The sequence below is a fragment of the Oncorhynchus nerka genome, linkage group LG23 (assembly GCF_034236695.1).
Source record: "Oncorhynchus nerka isolate Pitt River linkage group LG23, Oner_Uvic_2.0, whole genome shotgun sequence".
Classification (NCBI taxonomy): Eukaryota; Metazoa; Chordata; class Actinopteri; order Salmoniformes; family Salmonidae; genus Oncorhynchus; species Oncorhynchus nerka.
Window position 1 is genome coordinate 27,076,480 of NC_088418.1, and position 15,372 is coordinate 27,091,851.

The 15,372-nt window shown below is 46.2% G+C and overlaps 2 protein-coding genes across 5 annotated transcripts; one reads left to right on the forward strand and one right to left on the reverse strand.

Moving 5' to 3' along the window:
* The first annotated feature begins 5,984 nt into the window (after positions 1-5,984).
* On the forward strand, positions 5,985-15,254 carry LOC115106198 (kelch-like protein 11). 4 transcript variants are annotated; one of them, XR_010460682.1, is made up of 4 exons: positions 5,985-6,579; positions 7,155-12,193; positions 12,424-12,501; positions 13,991-15,254. XR_010460682.1 is itself a non-coding variant. In XM_029628766.2 (2 exons), the coding sequence occupies exons 1-2, from the start codon at positions 6,014-6,016 to the stop codon at positions 8,737-8,739; spliced, it is 2,151 nt and encodes a 716-aa protein (XP_029484626.1). In that variant the 5' UTR covers positions 5,985-6,013; the 3' UTR covers positions 8,740-12,649. The 4 variants fall into 4 exon arrangements, 1 of the variants encoding a protein (XP_029484626.1); XR_010460681.1 differs by having other exon boundaries at positions 7,155-12,501; XR_010460680.1 differs by lacking the exon at positions 13,991-15,254 and having other exon boundaries at positions 12,424-12,649.
* On the reverse strand, positions 10,161-15,042 carry LOC115107198 (kelch-like protein 10). The gene is made up of 5 exons (XM_065008015.1): positions 14,774-15,042; positions 13,889-14,378; positions 13,055-13,663; positions 12,716-12,865; positions 10,161-12,175 (listed from the first exon to the last, which is right to left on the reverse strand). The coding sequence occupies exons 1-5, from the start codon at positions 15,040-15,042 to the stop codon at positions 11,804-11,806; spliced, it is 1,890 nt and encodes a 629-aa protein (XP_064864087.1). The 3' UTR covers positions 10,161-11,803.
* Positions 15,255-15,372: the final 118 nt, after the last annotated feature.

Consider the following 15,372-nt stretch of genomic DNA (forward strand, 5'->3'; position numbering starts at 1 on the left):
TTTATGAACGGATTACTTTATTACTAACTAGGAGCATGGTGTAACAGGCAGGCAGCTGCACTCCACGTGTGCATCGGGGTACATTCCAATACTCGAACAATGGTACCGAACGGTATTCCAGTGCTACATCACCTGGTGGTGTGTATTTGTAATGACGTTAATACCACATTACCACATTCCACCCCTCTTAAGATTTCATTATACACTGGGTGGTTTGAGGCCTGACAGCCGTGGTATATCTGAGCGTATACCATGGGTATACGTTTTACCAGCGTAACTAGAGCAGTAAAAATAAATGTTTTGTCATACCCGTGGTATACGCTCAGATATACCACGGGTATGACAAAACATTTATTTTTACTGCTCTAGTTACGCTGGTAAAACGTTTCTAATGTCAAGGCACCTCAGGGGTTTGTGGTATATGGCCAATATACCACGGCTAAGGGCTGTACCCAGGCACTCCGCATTGCGTGCATAAGAACAGCCATTAACAGTGGTATATTGGCCATATCCCACACCCCCTTGGGCCTTATTGATTAAATATAACATTGTCCCGAATAAACCCTTTTTTAGGATATACATGTACAACACAAGACATTCCCTATACTCCTCTATAGTGTTAAGGAACTAATTATGAAATACAGTTACTTTAACAGAAACATCCTTTTAAACGTATGTACTCTACTGAGCTAAACAAGTCAGTGTAAACAATAAACGTGACATTTCACATGTTCACAATCAGTTATTTGTTCACATGCTTGGGTAACTAAGTATTTAACTCTTGAGTCTCTTTTACTATGAGTCTTTTAAAAACAGTTTGTCACAGTTCTATTTTTTTCTCTTGTTCAGAGTTCAAAGTATTTTAAGCGATTTGGAAGCTTTGCATGCCTCTGTGAACGACGAACACTAGGGGGTAGTGTTCATTCTCAACGGTGGAAAAGCCACCAGCTGGTTCTGAGCCGGGTTCAGAGTATCTGACTCTGGGTTTTTCTCTTGGTCAACTTTTTCCTCTGTTACAGTCTCTGTCTGTGGAACGTGCACCACAGAAGCACTTGGATAGCTAGAGAACAGCCTGTCCTTCGCCATCACAACTGGTAACTCACTTGTTGTTCCATAACGTCTGGCAAGAATCTGATCAACATATCTCCCAACATTACCTTGTAGGAAACAGGACCAGTCACTGAGTCTATGAATCCAGGAAGCCATTTTGGCCTGTGACTGAAATTTTCGGTAAGGACAGGGTCTCCCTTTCCAAAACTTCAGCCCTTGGTATGTTTGTCACGGTTCTCTTTCTGTTTGTTTTGTTTGCGGTCAACTTTCCTTTTCAGGTCTGGATAGAATAGGTCCAGCGTGGAGCGTAGTCTATGACCTAATAACAACTCAGCCGGAGAAAGTCCTGTTGTGGATTTGAGGTGTTATTCTGTAGCTGAACAGAACCCGTGACACTTTTGCTGATATGCTCCCTTCTGCACCTTTCATCATTTCTTCGAATGTCTCTACTGCGCATTCCGCCAGTCCATTTGAAGATGGATGATGTGGAGCAGATGTCACATGCCCGATACCGTTGTTTCTGAAGAATTCTTGTGTCTCTGTACTCACGAAACAGGTCGCATTGTCGCTCCACGCCATCTCAGGTATCCCTTGGTTGTTAAAGCTTGGTCGTAGCCCGTCTATAGTAGTGGATGAAGCAGAACTAACAGGACACACATCCATCCATTTGGAATGTGCATCAATGATTATCAGGAACATTTTCCCCACTAATGGCCCTGCGTAATCTATGTGCAATATTCTCCACGTTTTCTCTGTAAACTCCCTAGGGTGGAGTTGCTACTGGTGCCTTTCTGTGTTCCTGACACGTGTTACATGTCTTGACTAGATTCTCTATCTCCTGATCTAGTTGTGGCCACCATAAGTAACTCCTAGCCAACGCTTTCATACATGAGACCCTAGGGTGACCCTGACATAGCTGCGGTAGGATAGCCTGACAATCACTGGTGCTCCCCACAAAAAGCAACCCTACCCCGTAGGGTGAAGCATCACACAAGAGTATCGAAGTGAACCAACACAACCGATGACTGCATCAGTTTCTTTGATTCTACAAACGAAGTCCTCCCTGCTCTATCCCCGCCTCCACTTTGTCTCTTTACTCAGCAGTGATGAGGTGCTAACACTTGACACGTTTGGCAAGAACCTGTTATAATAGTTTATCAGTCCCAGGTAAGGTTTTAACCTCAGTCCCATTTTTAGAAGCAGGTGCGTGCTGGATTGCTTGTACCTCGTCATTGAGCGGATGGACACCCATGGCATCCACTCTGTGTCCTAGGAACACTGCCACGTTCCCCATGAAGGTACACTTCCTACGCTTGAGACGACAGGCCCGCACTCTCCAATCTCTGTAGTGCCTCAGTCATCGTGCTCAGATGCTCCTGGTCATTCCTCCCCGTCACCAGGATGTCATCAAAGGAGATGGCAACATATGGAATCCCTTGAAGTACGCCCTCAATGGTCCTCTGAAAAATAGCAGGACTGCTGGGGACACCAAAAGGTCAACATTTATACAGAAACAACCCCTCGTGTGTTTACTGTACAATACATCTTAGATTCCTCATCCAGAGTGGCCTGTTGATATGCATGGCTCATATCTAACTTTGTGAACTTCTGTCCACCAGCCAGATTTGCAAATAGATCCTGTTTCTGGAACTGGATACTGCTCTGACGAGGATAGTCTGTTAACAGTCAGTTTGTAATGCCCACAGATTCTCACAAAATTGTTAGGTTTCAAAACAGGCACTATGGGAGCTGCCCATTCTGAGAATTTGACTGGTTCGATAATGTCCTCTTTCAAGAGACGGTCAATCTCTGCCTCTACCTTTGACTTCATGGCATAAGGTACATGTGTTGGTTTGTAAGACCTTGGTTTGTCCTTTGTGTCGACATAGATTTTAGCTGGGGAGACGTTCAATGTTCCAGGTTCCTCTTTGAACGCATTCTCATGCTTTGTCAACACCTCTTCCAGTCCACTGTTGACCCTCATCAATCTGATTTACTGTTCCCCAGTCTACTTTCATTTATTTTATCCAGCCTTGACGTAGCAGCTTTGGCCCGGTGCCTGATACGACTACTACAGGTAGCTGAGTCACTGTGTCTCTGTGCTGCACAGTTACATTAGCTGCTCCTATTGGGTCTAGTCTCTCACCTGTGTACGTTTTGAGATGCACAGAACAAGTCATTAAGTCTGGAACATTTGCACTGTCCCACAACTCTGTTGATTATGGTTACACTGCACCCTGTATCCACATCAAACTCGCCACTTTTGGTATGTTATCTGACATGCTGTGCATTGTAAACGTATCCTCTTCTTCCTCTTTGTTTTGTTCAGCTTCCCCACTGGTGTGATGTGTCTCATAAAAAAAATTTTTGCTCCTTTTTCATTACTTTTGCTTCCCTCCCCCTTTTTGTCTGGATCTTTCTGCAGGGGATTTAACCCTACAGGCTCGTTTTATATGTTCTTGTTTGCCACACGTATGGCACTTTTCATCCTGAAAACAGCACTCACTTGCCATGTGATCACCTTGACATCTGCAACATTCTTTCACGTACTCACCTCGTGCTGGTTTCTCTCTCTGACGTATGCCTAGCTTGTGCACACTTCCCTGGCCTGTCGCTTGTTTCCAAGTCACATTAGCCCTGTCCACACATTTTCCCTGGGATTTCTTTGACATCCTTGTTGGCAGTGTCCATTGCTTGAGCAAGGAACAATGCTAAATCAAAAGTATGTCCAGTCTCAGATAATAACTTCAGTTGGAGCCAGTCATTATTTAAAAAGACACATTGTACTCTTACAGACAAATAAACATGCCGTAGCCGAGGCACTTTCAAGGCGGCACATTCCATTTGTCTGAAAAGGTTATTAGTTAGATGTAAGATTGTGCGGTTAAGACTGTTAATTTGTTACAGACGTCTTGATTTAACTTTTTAATTTGGACTATTTTGAGGAAGTGTATACTGGGTATGTTGTTGCTAAGGCGTCTCAAGACAGACAGTAATATTGATGCTTTTTTTTCAGTTTTTCAGCAAAGGTCTTTTAAAGGAGTATGCCAGGCACAGACGTTCGCTTAGCATCTGCTAGGAGCAAACCGAACCTAGTATGCGTGCGCTTTTAATCTCATGCGCCATACTCTAGAAGCGTGCTAGACAAACAGGGCTGTCCGATGAGGCGATTGGAAGATGACGGAAGCTGAGGTTTTGTTTGAAACTGCTGGTGAGTCGGGTGAAGCTAATAGCACAGAAAGTGAGAACGAGTGGGTTACAGTGGCGAAGAAAAAGGGGAAACAGGAGAAGTAAAGCTGTGGTGGAACATAGGAAACTACTAGACTAGCAAGGTGCCTATCAAGGGGGTTATTTCTGGGGTGGCTCAAGAAATAAAGTCAGAGGATATTACTGAAGGCATCGATGGAGTGGTTGGTGCACGTCGACTGACCTGTATGTTGGACGGAGAAAATGAATTAACTTCATCCATGCTACTGTTGACGGAGAGTCTCTCACCTTCTCATATAAAGTTAGGATTGATGAGATACCCTGTGAGAGCTTTTGTGCACAAGCCCCTTCAGTGTCATAAATGCAAAAGATTTGGCCATGTGTCAAGTGTGTGCAGAGGGGAGAGTATCATACGCCAGATGAAGTGAAATGCTGTAACTGTGGAGGTGAACATGCACCTGAATTCCTGGAGTGCCCTGTTCGTGTGAAGGAGAATGAGGTGGCAAGGAGTGTCCAGCGTGTCTCCTATCTGGAGGTGGTGAGAAGATGGGAAGGAACGAGTGGCAATGAAGAAACAATGGTAGTACAGCCACCATGACCAGTGAAGGTTTCTCAACAACTGAGGACAGCCTATAGGGAGGAGGTCAGAGACCTGACCATGTGGTGCAAGGACAACAACCTCTCTCTCAACGTGATCAAGACAAAGGAGATGATTGTGGACTACAGGAAAAGGAGGACCGAGCACGCCCCATTTCTCATCGACGGGGCTGTAGTGGAGCAGGTTGAGAGCTTCAAGTTCCTTGGTGTCCACATCACCAACAAACTAACATGGTCCAAGCACATCAAGACAGTCGTGAAGAGGGCACGACAAAACCTATTCCCCCTCAGGAGGAAAAGATTTGGCATTGGTCCTCAGATTCTCAAAAGGTTTTACTGCTGCACCATCGAAAGCATCCTGACAGGTTGCATCACTGCCTGGTATGGCAACTGCTCAGCCTCCGACCACAAGGCACGACAGAGGGTAGTGAGTGTGGCCCAGTACATCACCGAGGCCAAACGTCCTGCCATCCAGGACCTCTATACCAGGCGGTGTCAGAGGAAGGCCCTAAAAATGGTCAACGACTCCAGCACGGCAAGCGGTGCCGGAGCGAAAAGTCTAGGTCCAAGAGGCTTCTAAACAGGTTCTACCCCCACGCCATAAGACTCATGTACAGCTAAACAAATGGCTCCCTAGACTATTTGCACCCGCCCTACACTGCTGCTACTCTCTGTTATTATCTATGCATAGCCACTTTAATAACCCAACCTGCATGTACATAATTACCTCAATACCGGTGCCCTGCACATTGACACATTAACTCTGAACCGGTATCCCTGTATATAGCGCCGCTATTATTATTTACTGCTGCTCCTTAATTATTTGTTTTTCTTATCTCTTACTTTGTTTTGTTTTGTATTTTCTTAAGAATGCATTGTTGGTTAAGGGCTTGTATGTAAGCATTTCACTGTTTCACCTGTTGTATTCGGCGAATGTGACAAATAAAGTTTGTCACAAGGATTTTTTTTTTTTTGAACGGTCGTCGAACTCGGAAAAAATGTAACCTAGTTTTTTTTTCGAGTTCCGGTTGTTTTGTATGCACCACTAGGGCTCCGACTTCTCTGACCTAAAGATGACTGACGTCACGATCTGACATCGTTTTTTTCCCCGAGTTCCTAGTTGTCTTGAAAGCGCTATACCGCTTGCCATCAACTACGCATGTCCATTCTGGAGTGTTTGTTTACTTGCGTTGTATGTGCGTGCGACTGCTTCCCCAGGCTTTTGCATAACATTGTTTTAAGGTTTAAACCTTATTCTGCCGATATGGCAGCCACAGCACCGAACCCGGACGATTCGAACAGAAGCAGCGGCAGTGGAACCAGCCCACCCACTGTACTCGCGGGGGATGGGGATTCAGAGGAGGCCGAAGATTTTACATCTTCAACCCACTGCTCAGAGCTGTCTCGTCGGCAGAATGAGCAGAGGAAGACCGGGTTGTTCTGCGATGTGACGTTGGCCTTCAGTAGCGGGGCAGCCAGCGAAAGGGTCCAAAGTTGCGAGTTCACGGCCCACCGTTCGGTTCTGGCTGCATCTACGGACTATTTCACCCCTCTACTGGGGGGGCAATTTTCTGAGTCGCTGTCCGGGCGGGTGGATATGAAAGAATGGAGCTCTGAAACGGGGCCCGACCCAGAGACAGTGGAAAGCGTCATACAGTTCATGTACACTGGTGAAATACGAGTGAGCACCGCCAACGTTCACGAAGTATTGGAACTAGCTGACAGGTAATACATATTGCACTAGTTATCCATCTATCGGGTAGCACGAACTTACTGTTTGTATAGCTAAAAGTAGTCGCCAAAATAGGCAACCGCCATTTGTTATTGGTGGTTTACTGTAAACACACAGTTTTCCTATTACAGTGAATGACTAAAGCTGTCCTTTCATCGTTGTTTAATTTGTGCCCTAACAAGCAAAACATAGCTAGATATTTTATTTTCACATTGAGCCAATTGTCAAAGCCGGAAAAGACACTTGCCCCAACCCCCTTTCAAATGTATTGGTCAACGACTCCAGCAATGAAGGCTGCGTTGCAGGTGCAGGATTGGCTCACCAAATAGAACAAGTGGTGGGATGCGTTGGTTTGGGGAAAATTCTAGTTTCTAAGCTTTGGCAATTCCAATGCTCTATTATAGATCTATATCTAGGCTATTATGATTTTATTGAAATAAAAACATGTATAACCACTACCAGATCCATATATACATTGATATGGCTCTAACCACTACTGGTCGTCTGAGTGCTATATTGATAAAGGTTGAATAAATGTGATGCTTCATTAGTACATTGACTGTTTCAGGTTCCTGCTGGTGCAGCTGAAAGACTTTTGCGGTGAGTTCCTGAAGAAGAAGCTGAGCCTGGCTAACTGCGTAGCGGTGCACAGCCTGGCCCACATGTACACGCTGGACCAGCTTGCCCTGCGTGCTGCTGACATGATCAGACGCAACTTCCACAAGGTCATCCAGGACGAAGAATTCTACACGCTCCCCTTCCACCTGGTGCGGGACTGGCTGTCCGACGCCGAGATCACCGTGGACTCGGAGGAGGTGCTCTTCGACGCTATCGTCAAATGGGTACAGCGCAACGCTGAGGAGCGAGAGAAGCACTTTGAGGAGCTGTTTCGTCTCCTCCGGCTTCCCCAGATCATGCCCACCTACCTGACCCAGGTGGTCAAGAAGGAGCCCTTGGTGGCCAACAATGCCGCCTGCCTGCAGCTGGTGTCTGAGGCCGTGGAGGGCCACGCCATTCGCTTTGAGAACCTCAAGTCAGTCGACCTAGAGTTCTGGGCGTCACACATGGCAGCCTTCCAGCCGCGCTTCGGACAGAACATGGACGTGATCATGGTGGTGGGCGGGGTGTCTGAGGGCGGCGACTACCTGAGTGAGTGCGTGGGCTACTTTGTGTATGAGGACCGCTGGGTCAACTTGCCCCACATCCACAACCACCTGGATGGCCATGCCATCGCCACCACGGACTCCCACGTTTACGTAGCAGGCTCCATGGAACCGGGCTTCGCCAAGACCGTGGAGCGCTACAACCCCAACCGCAACACCTGGGAACAGGTGAGTAACCTGACCACGCGCAAGCACTCCTTCGGCCTCACCTGCATCAAGAACATCCTGTACAGCATCGGCGGCCACGGCAACTTCAGCCCGGGCTTCAAGGACGTGAGCGTGTACGAGCCCGAGCAGGACAAGTGGCACAACCTTGAGTCGGCCCCCAAGATCCTACGCGACGTGAAGGCGGTGAGTGTGGAGGATCGCTATGTATATGTGACGGCGCGCACGCCCGTGGACACGGACAACGAGGACGGGCTGAAGACTGTGACCACGCGCTACGACACCGAGAGCCACCAGTGGCAGGAGGTGGACTCCCTGCCGCTCATTGACAACTACTGTGTGTTCCAGATGGCGGTGGCGCCCACCAACTTCTACCACACTGCCTCCTGCTGCCCCAAGAGCTATGCCGTGCAGGACGAGACCGCAAAGCAGAAGATCAGTGCTCGCATCTCGGACGACATCCTGGAGAGCCTGCCGCCTGAGGTCACCAGCATCGAGGGCACTGCCATCTGCTACCTGGGCGAGGACGTGTTTGTGATCGGCGGCTGGAAGAACAGCGACGACGTGGACAAGCAGTACCGCAAGGAGGCCTACCGCTACTGCGGCGAGCGGAAGCGCTGGATGCTGCTGCCGCCCATGCCCCAGCCGCGCTGCCGTGCCACCGCCTGCCACGTACGCATCCCCTACCGCTTCCTGTACGGCTGCCAGCGCTACCCTATGCCACAGAACCTGGCGCGGCAGCGGGACCGCATGCAGCAGATGCAGCAGCTCCACCGCCGCACCCTCACCCTGCGCAGGCAGCTGCAGTCGCAGATCGAGTGCTGAACTCCATTCCGTCCTCCCACGAGCGGCATCGTTTTCAGTGTCCGATTCCCATTTTCCTTTCAGTACTGTCCCTCCTGTCTAATATGCAGTTCGTTGATATTGCCACGCTTTTTTTCGGGGTTGCTTTTCATTTTTTGGGCTCAGGTTTGTCGATGAGAGAAAGTGTCTGTGGCAGTTGTATGTGACAATTGGCATTGAATAAACGTATGACTAGACAATGGAACGATACGCCATGTAAAAAGGACATTATTTATGTATGCTTTTGGCCTTACTTAAATATGCCTTCTCTTAATCCTCTCTTAATATATGCTTTCGAGAAGCGTTTCCCAAACTTGGTCCCGATGAACCCAAAGTGTGCACATTTTGGTTTTTGCCCTAGCACTACACAGCTGATTCAAATAATCGAAGCCTGATGATGAGTTGATTATTTGAATCGGTTGTGTAGTGCAGTGGAGGCTGCTGAGGGGAGGACGGCTCATAATAATGGCCGGAGCGGCGCGATGGAATAAGCATCAAACACCTGGAAAACTTGTTTGAGTTATTTGATACCATTCCACTAATTCCACTCCAGCCTTTACCACAAGCTGGTCCTCCCCAATTAAAGTGCCAACAACCTCCTGTGGTGTAGTACAAAATGTGCACCTGAGGACCGAGTTTGTGCAAACACTGCTTTAAAGTCTAGATGCAGCAATGCTCTAGCGTCAGCCTGTTAGTACTATCATGCCAACTCAGTTGCTGTCAATGCCTGACGAGTTGATCTGGGACCAGGCTAGCAATGCTCCATTCTAGCTTGTAAATGGGAGTTCCTGTCCAACTACATTAGACGCATGCCAGATCTTACAACTCCTGATTAGGTTTTTAACACATCTGCTAACCACATCACATGCTATAGCAATCTGATGCCCGACTGCACAGTCGATGACGTGGCACGGAACTATTGGTTGATGCAATGCAACACTTACGCTTGTAGTCGGCCAGGAACTCGACCTTAGAATGACATTCCATTTGACACTGTGATGGTTCCCATGACCACCTTTTATGTGCTGGCTTTAGTGAGATGCTAAGGCCCACACAAAGGGGAAGGTTTTTAAAGATTTGCTTTAATGTACATCTATTGAGTGCATTGTATTGACAGGCTACTCCTTTCAGTTTTAGGCTACTCCTTTCGCTTGCTTCATTACAGTCTTCGGCCTGTTTCCTCCATGGCTTTGTTTTGCACTAGATATATGTGTTACGATAGCTCAATGTGTTCTGTACCATTTGAATGTTGGAAAGAGACTCGTAACACCAGATTCGTTTGTGTTGTTTAAATATGCATTGTAAATAATAGGAGAGGAACAAAAAGCACTTCATTTTGGAAAGTCTCAATCTATTTTTGACCGGTTGGATCTGGTTTTGTTTTTTGTTTTCTTTGTCAAAAGAGAGCTATAAAATTATAAGTGGAGCAGAATAATGATTTTAAGGGAACAAGTGTCCTCTGTAACTTGGGCCAAATGATATCTACAGTAACTTAACGTTAATGTTTTCTCGGGAGTCGTTGAGAGCACTCCTTTCTCCATTCCATTTAATTGTGACATTCCTAAAGCACGGTTAATTGCACTTGAGTAAGCCTATCGACTTTGCCCGCTTATAAAAGTGGTCAACTGAACTGCCCTACCAAGCAAAAAGGCAGTAACTGCTCATAGCGTGGAACTGAGGAAAAAAATGGCTTTTATTTACCTTAGTTTCACAGTAACCTTATGCAGTTACTGCTAACATGACCCCCACTTTCTCCAGAGCACAATACAAAAGAGGCAGGATACTTGTCCATATAATTAAGCATGTATTTGATGTAGCAAAAATGACTAACTCGTTTTCGACCAAATGAGCAGTTACTGCCTTTTTGCTTGGTAGGGCAGTGAAGACCTTACGCTACAATTTCACTTTATAATTCCCCCAATGCCAAAGCGTAACCTGGAAGTAATTCTATTTAGAAATAATGAACTCCACTACCTCACAGGAAGGCAGATTATGGCTACTGGGGTAACATACCTACCCCACTTGCACAGGAAAGTTTAACGACACACTCAGGTGGTCTTCAATGAAATGTCTGTCAGTCATTATTTGGCTCGTTCGTTAACCTGAAACCAAGGTCAAAGACTTTATTAGCATTCCATTGTGCTTACATTACCGACGTGTGTGAAATGTTCTTCAAGCCGTGATGTTATCTGGCGGTTTAATAACTTTTTTTTTTCTTTCTGGAAACTTGTCTGGAAATGGGAAAAGCTGTAATTATGTATTTACTCACTCAGTGCATTGTGAACGTTTTCAGGTAATTGTGTGTATTTTCCTGCTGTTGTGTATTTTATATTGTCAAAGACTTAACCTTTTAAGGTCATTGTGGCTGGAGGCACATTGTATTACGTAGTGACTTACATTCCTCAACACCATTTTTATTCACAGTACCTCACAATCGTGTTTCAGCTAAAACAATCCAGAGTTCTGTTGATTCAGATCCTCATTATGTTCTACCATGTACATTCATAAATGCACTCCATGGATAGTTAGATTCAGAGTAGTATACTATGTCGGTGTTGATTTTGTAAATGTCTCCAGTTGGGATGTTTTTAAAAAATTGATACTGAAAGTCCTTTATCATGGTGAAAGCAGTGAATCTCCCACCAGTTGTTATTCCTCTTCCATAAATGCAGAGGGAATCTGAGCTTGTGTGTTATTGTAGGTGTCCAGAACCCATATTCCTTCTGGTCTCATTCTCGTACAGTAATTTGAAGTTGTAAAGGACATATTTTGCTTTGTGTGTATTCGCTTTAAAATGCAGAATGAGCTCTGAGAATACCGCCATTTGCAATTGAAAAAAAAAAGATATTTCATATAATTAGGCGGCCTATATCTGTTGTCTGTGAAGATGCTGAATATGTTTTATTTTGGTATGTCAGATGTATAATGCAAACAATCAGCTAAAATGTTTTACTCCAAACAGTTATCTTAATATATTTATTTCCTAAGCAAAATATCCTCTCTTTTTTTCTAGTCTTAGAGTGCGGAATGGGAAGGATGTACTTGTCTATAGGTTTGAGGCCAGCCTGGTCTTGGAAGGTGTGTTCCATTCGTCAGCGAGCAACATTGGGGAGTCGCGGGTGGCAGCATAGTGTGCCACGTTAGGCAGGCCGGGCACGACGCAACAACCGAGGGCACTGCGGAAAGTGGGCATGTCGTGGGCGTCATACCACTCGTCTGTCTTCCCGTCGTAGCACTCCACGTTGTAGGTGGTGTTGAAACCATTGAAGCCGCCCACCACGAAGAGCAGGTCATCCACCACGGCGATGCCAAAGTTGCTGCGCGGGTTGAACATGGTGGGCAAGGCGCGCCAGGTGTTGTCCAGTGGGTTGTAGACCGCTGCGGTCTTCAGACGGTTGGCGCCGTCAAAGCCTCCGACCTAGGGTAGAACAATCTTGTGAGTCTGAGGCTAATTGGATTTCAAATGTTGTGAGAAAGAAACAGAAGCTAGAGGCAATTCATCTGTATGTTTAATTAGCCACATATACATTCATTATAAACTTTACATTTCATGGAAAGAAAAGTTTCATGAAAGAACAGCTGCTTATATTCAAGTTGTACCGTCAAAATGTAACTTGCTTGACAGCCTGAGACTATTGAGCTAATTGACGTCTCCATCTATTCCAGACTGGTAGTTTTACACAGCAATCAATCTCACTGAGGAGCCGAGCACCATTGCCTCCTAAGGCCATCTCAGTGCTCCAGGTAGTTACTGCAATTTGTTTTAATACTCAATTCTGAATATCTCCCACTGAATTGTACCATGAGTAAAGCGCCTGCACACCCCTGGACTTGTCCTGAGACAAGTGTTTTGAATGTACAGACCAAAACACATTAAAGTGTTAGTCCTCCAGACATGACTACTTAGTTTGTTTCGACTAGAAGTGCTGCTCGGACTCATGTTGTGTGTGTAACTTACTGCATAGATGTGCTCCTTGTATGCAATGACGCCGACCCCACTGCGGCGGCGACTCATAGGGGCAATCGGGGTCCATTGGTTAGTCTTGGGACAGTAGCTCTCTGCATTGAACAAGCACTCGGTCCCATTGAAGCCTCCACAGACGTACACCTGAACGCCAGAGGACCCCACAGCATTGACACACCGCAACTGTTATTTTATTTTTTTACTTGTAAGGTGCAATCTAGTAGTCTAGTTTGCCATGTACTGTTTTCGGGTTTAATACCAATTACTCTTTCGTACTGCCACACGAGTATTGGCAGGCATCACTTAATCTATTCCCCTTCAACTTCTGCCTACCTTGCCATGCAGTGTGGTGGCACTGGCATCGCTCCTCTTCTCGTGCATCGGTGCTACCAGGGTCCACTGGTTTGTCTCAGGCTCGTACCGCTCCACACTTGTAAGACGCCCGTAGCCATCGAAACCGCCTATGGCATAAATGCAGCCGTCCAACACTGTCACGCTGACGTAGCAGCGCCGCGAGTGCATGGGCGCAACTTGGTGCCAGGTGCACGTGATGGGGTTGAACTTGCGGACGCTGTTGAAGTATTCCACGCTGTCAAAGCCGCCTAAGCAGTAGACGAAGCCGTTGAGGTACACAGCACCGTGGTAAGCCCGTGGGCTCTCTTCCTGCGCTATGGTCGCCCAACGGTCGGCCCTCGTGTCGTATGCTTCGATGACATTGGTCGGGTTGCCTCCACTCCAGCCGCCGATAGCTAGTAGGATGGCGTAAGGCAGGCGAGGTCGCCTCAGCGGATTACTGGAAATGGAGGGGCCGTGCATGTTGAGTTCGTATATGGCCTTTAAGGCGTTGAGGATGATGGGTTTGCATTCATCGCTGCCCTTCACCAGGGAGTTGTTCCTCACATGGTTTATGAAGTAGTCAGCATTCATCAAAGCCATTCGCACCTAGATGGACAGAATTAAATGTAAGGGATTTCATACAGTTGAAAAACACTCAAAGCAAACCAGAGTGGTATTGGAAGACTAAGCAAACACGCTTCTTGTCTAACATAATGTGGCACATTTTATGAAACCAATTTTCACTTGGTTGTTTTTAGCTCCATAGGTGCCCAGTATGAGAACAAAAAAGTAGGCCTTTGATCAGTGACCATTTTATAAGTGGACCGTCACCTTTGGCAGTAGCACAGAGATCCAGTGCCTGCGGCTGGCAGGAGTGTGGGCGATCCAGCGCAGGATGGCTTCAAACACAGTGTTCTCCTGCCTCACGTTCAGGTCGTCCTTCTTGATGAGGTCGAGGAGTTGGGCCAGAGACAGCTCCAGGAACTCCTGGGAGCAGCAGATGATTTCCTCAAAGTGGTGCAGGATGAAGAACAGTGCTCGGCGCTGCAGCTCCGGGCAGGAGTAGAAGTCGGCAAACTTGCAGATGCCGATGCAGTTTTCCAGACACAGCTGGGTCTCCAGGAAGTGGCAGCAGGCCTGCACGATGCCCAGGATGGAGAACTGGTCTGCTGCCTCTAGGAGCAACTCCACGTTGTCCGCCGTGACCGGGACGGTCCGGGTGTAGGCGTACTCGATGAGCATCCTCATAATCTCAGGAGATACACCTGGGATGGTGTACATACGTTTCTCGCAGGGGTTCCAGCCACTGGTGAACAGAGCACTGCAGAGGGAAAAAGGGAGAACATTGACAACTCACTGAGGGACAGTTTCACACATCACAGACCCAGAATAAGGAAACCAATTCTCAAAAAATGTAACTGTCCAGAGTTGGATACATGTATCTGGCCTATGAAACTCTTTTGATTAAGCATTAAGCATAGTCCAGAAATAATTGAAGATGTGTCTATGAAGACAAATTAGGATGAATCTGAATTAAATGTATTTACAGAAGGCGGCTCAATCGTGTTGGGAAACTGGGCTAGTGTTGGTACTCTCTCCTGGGCATGGATTGAGGCTAAAGTCTCTATTCTTCATCTATGTCAATTCATATTTAGAATGTTGAAGTTATTTTTGTTTTCATGTTTATGGTACAATTACCACAGACAAGCCTCTCACCGGAAATACGAGCTGCATCCACACAGGATAGTCTTGTGGGCACTGAACTCAACTCCCTCGACTTTGATGACCACATCGCAGAGTTTCTCTTCCAGGCGTAGCTCATTGAAAATGTTGCAGGCCATGGCACCGGTAGTCTTCTCCTTTTGAAATTTGGTTAAGGTTCTAGACTCTTGCCTGTCTTCAGCAGACTTTTTAGTTTGTGAAATGTTTGATGTGATCGAGAGAGAACTTTGCTTTCCATTCTTGTTGAGTTCTAGAACATCCATACATTGATATATCACAATGGCATTTCTTCCACTTCTCTGTTGATACAAAGCAATCAATTTACCATGGTAACGTGATCCAATAATGAAATAATCTAAAACAAAAAAGTTAAGAGCCCCAAAATATAAAATGTACAATAAAATGTTTAAATTGTAATTATTGTTAACTTAAAACTGACATTCTATATTTAAAAAATAAAATATGTCAAAACAGATTACATTTTTTGGGTATATTCTGAATTATTCTGGAATTTGCTTCAGTTTTCAGGTGACATCCATTTGCTCAACAACCGCCGATATCGAGCTACTTTTTTTGAATCAACGTATGGGAAC

Bases quoted from the DNA above. Each gene is read 5' to 3' on its own strand.
- LOC115106198 (XM_029628766.2), top strand. From the start codon at position 6,014: ATGTCCATTCTGGAGTGTTTGTTTACTTGCGTTGTATGTGCGTGCGAC. The intron at 6,580-7,154 runs GTAATACATATT...TGACTGTTTCAG, and splicing joins GTATTGGAACTAGCTGACAG to GTTCCTGCTGGTGCAGCTGA.
- LOC115107198 (XM_065008015.1), bottom strand. From the start codon at position 15,042: ATGGATGTTCTAGAACTCAACAAGAATGGAAAGCAAAGTTCTCTCTCG. The intron at 12,866-13,054 runs GTAGGCAGAAGT...TCTGGCGTTCAG, and splicing joins CCACCACACTGCATGGCAAG to GTGTACGTCTGTGGAGGCTT. The intron at 12,176-12,715 runs GTAAGTTACACA...GTTCTACCCTAG, and splicing joins ACAAGGAGCACATCTATGCA to GTCGGAGGCTTTGACGGCGC.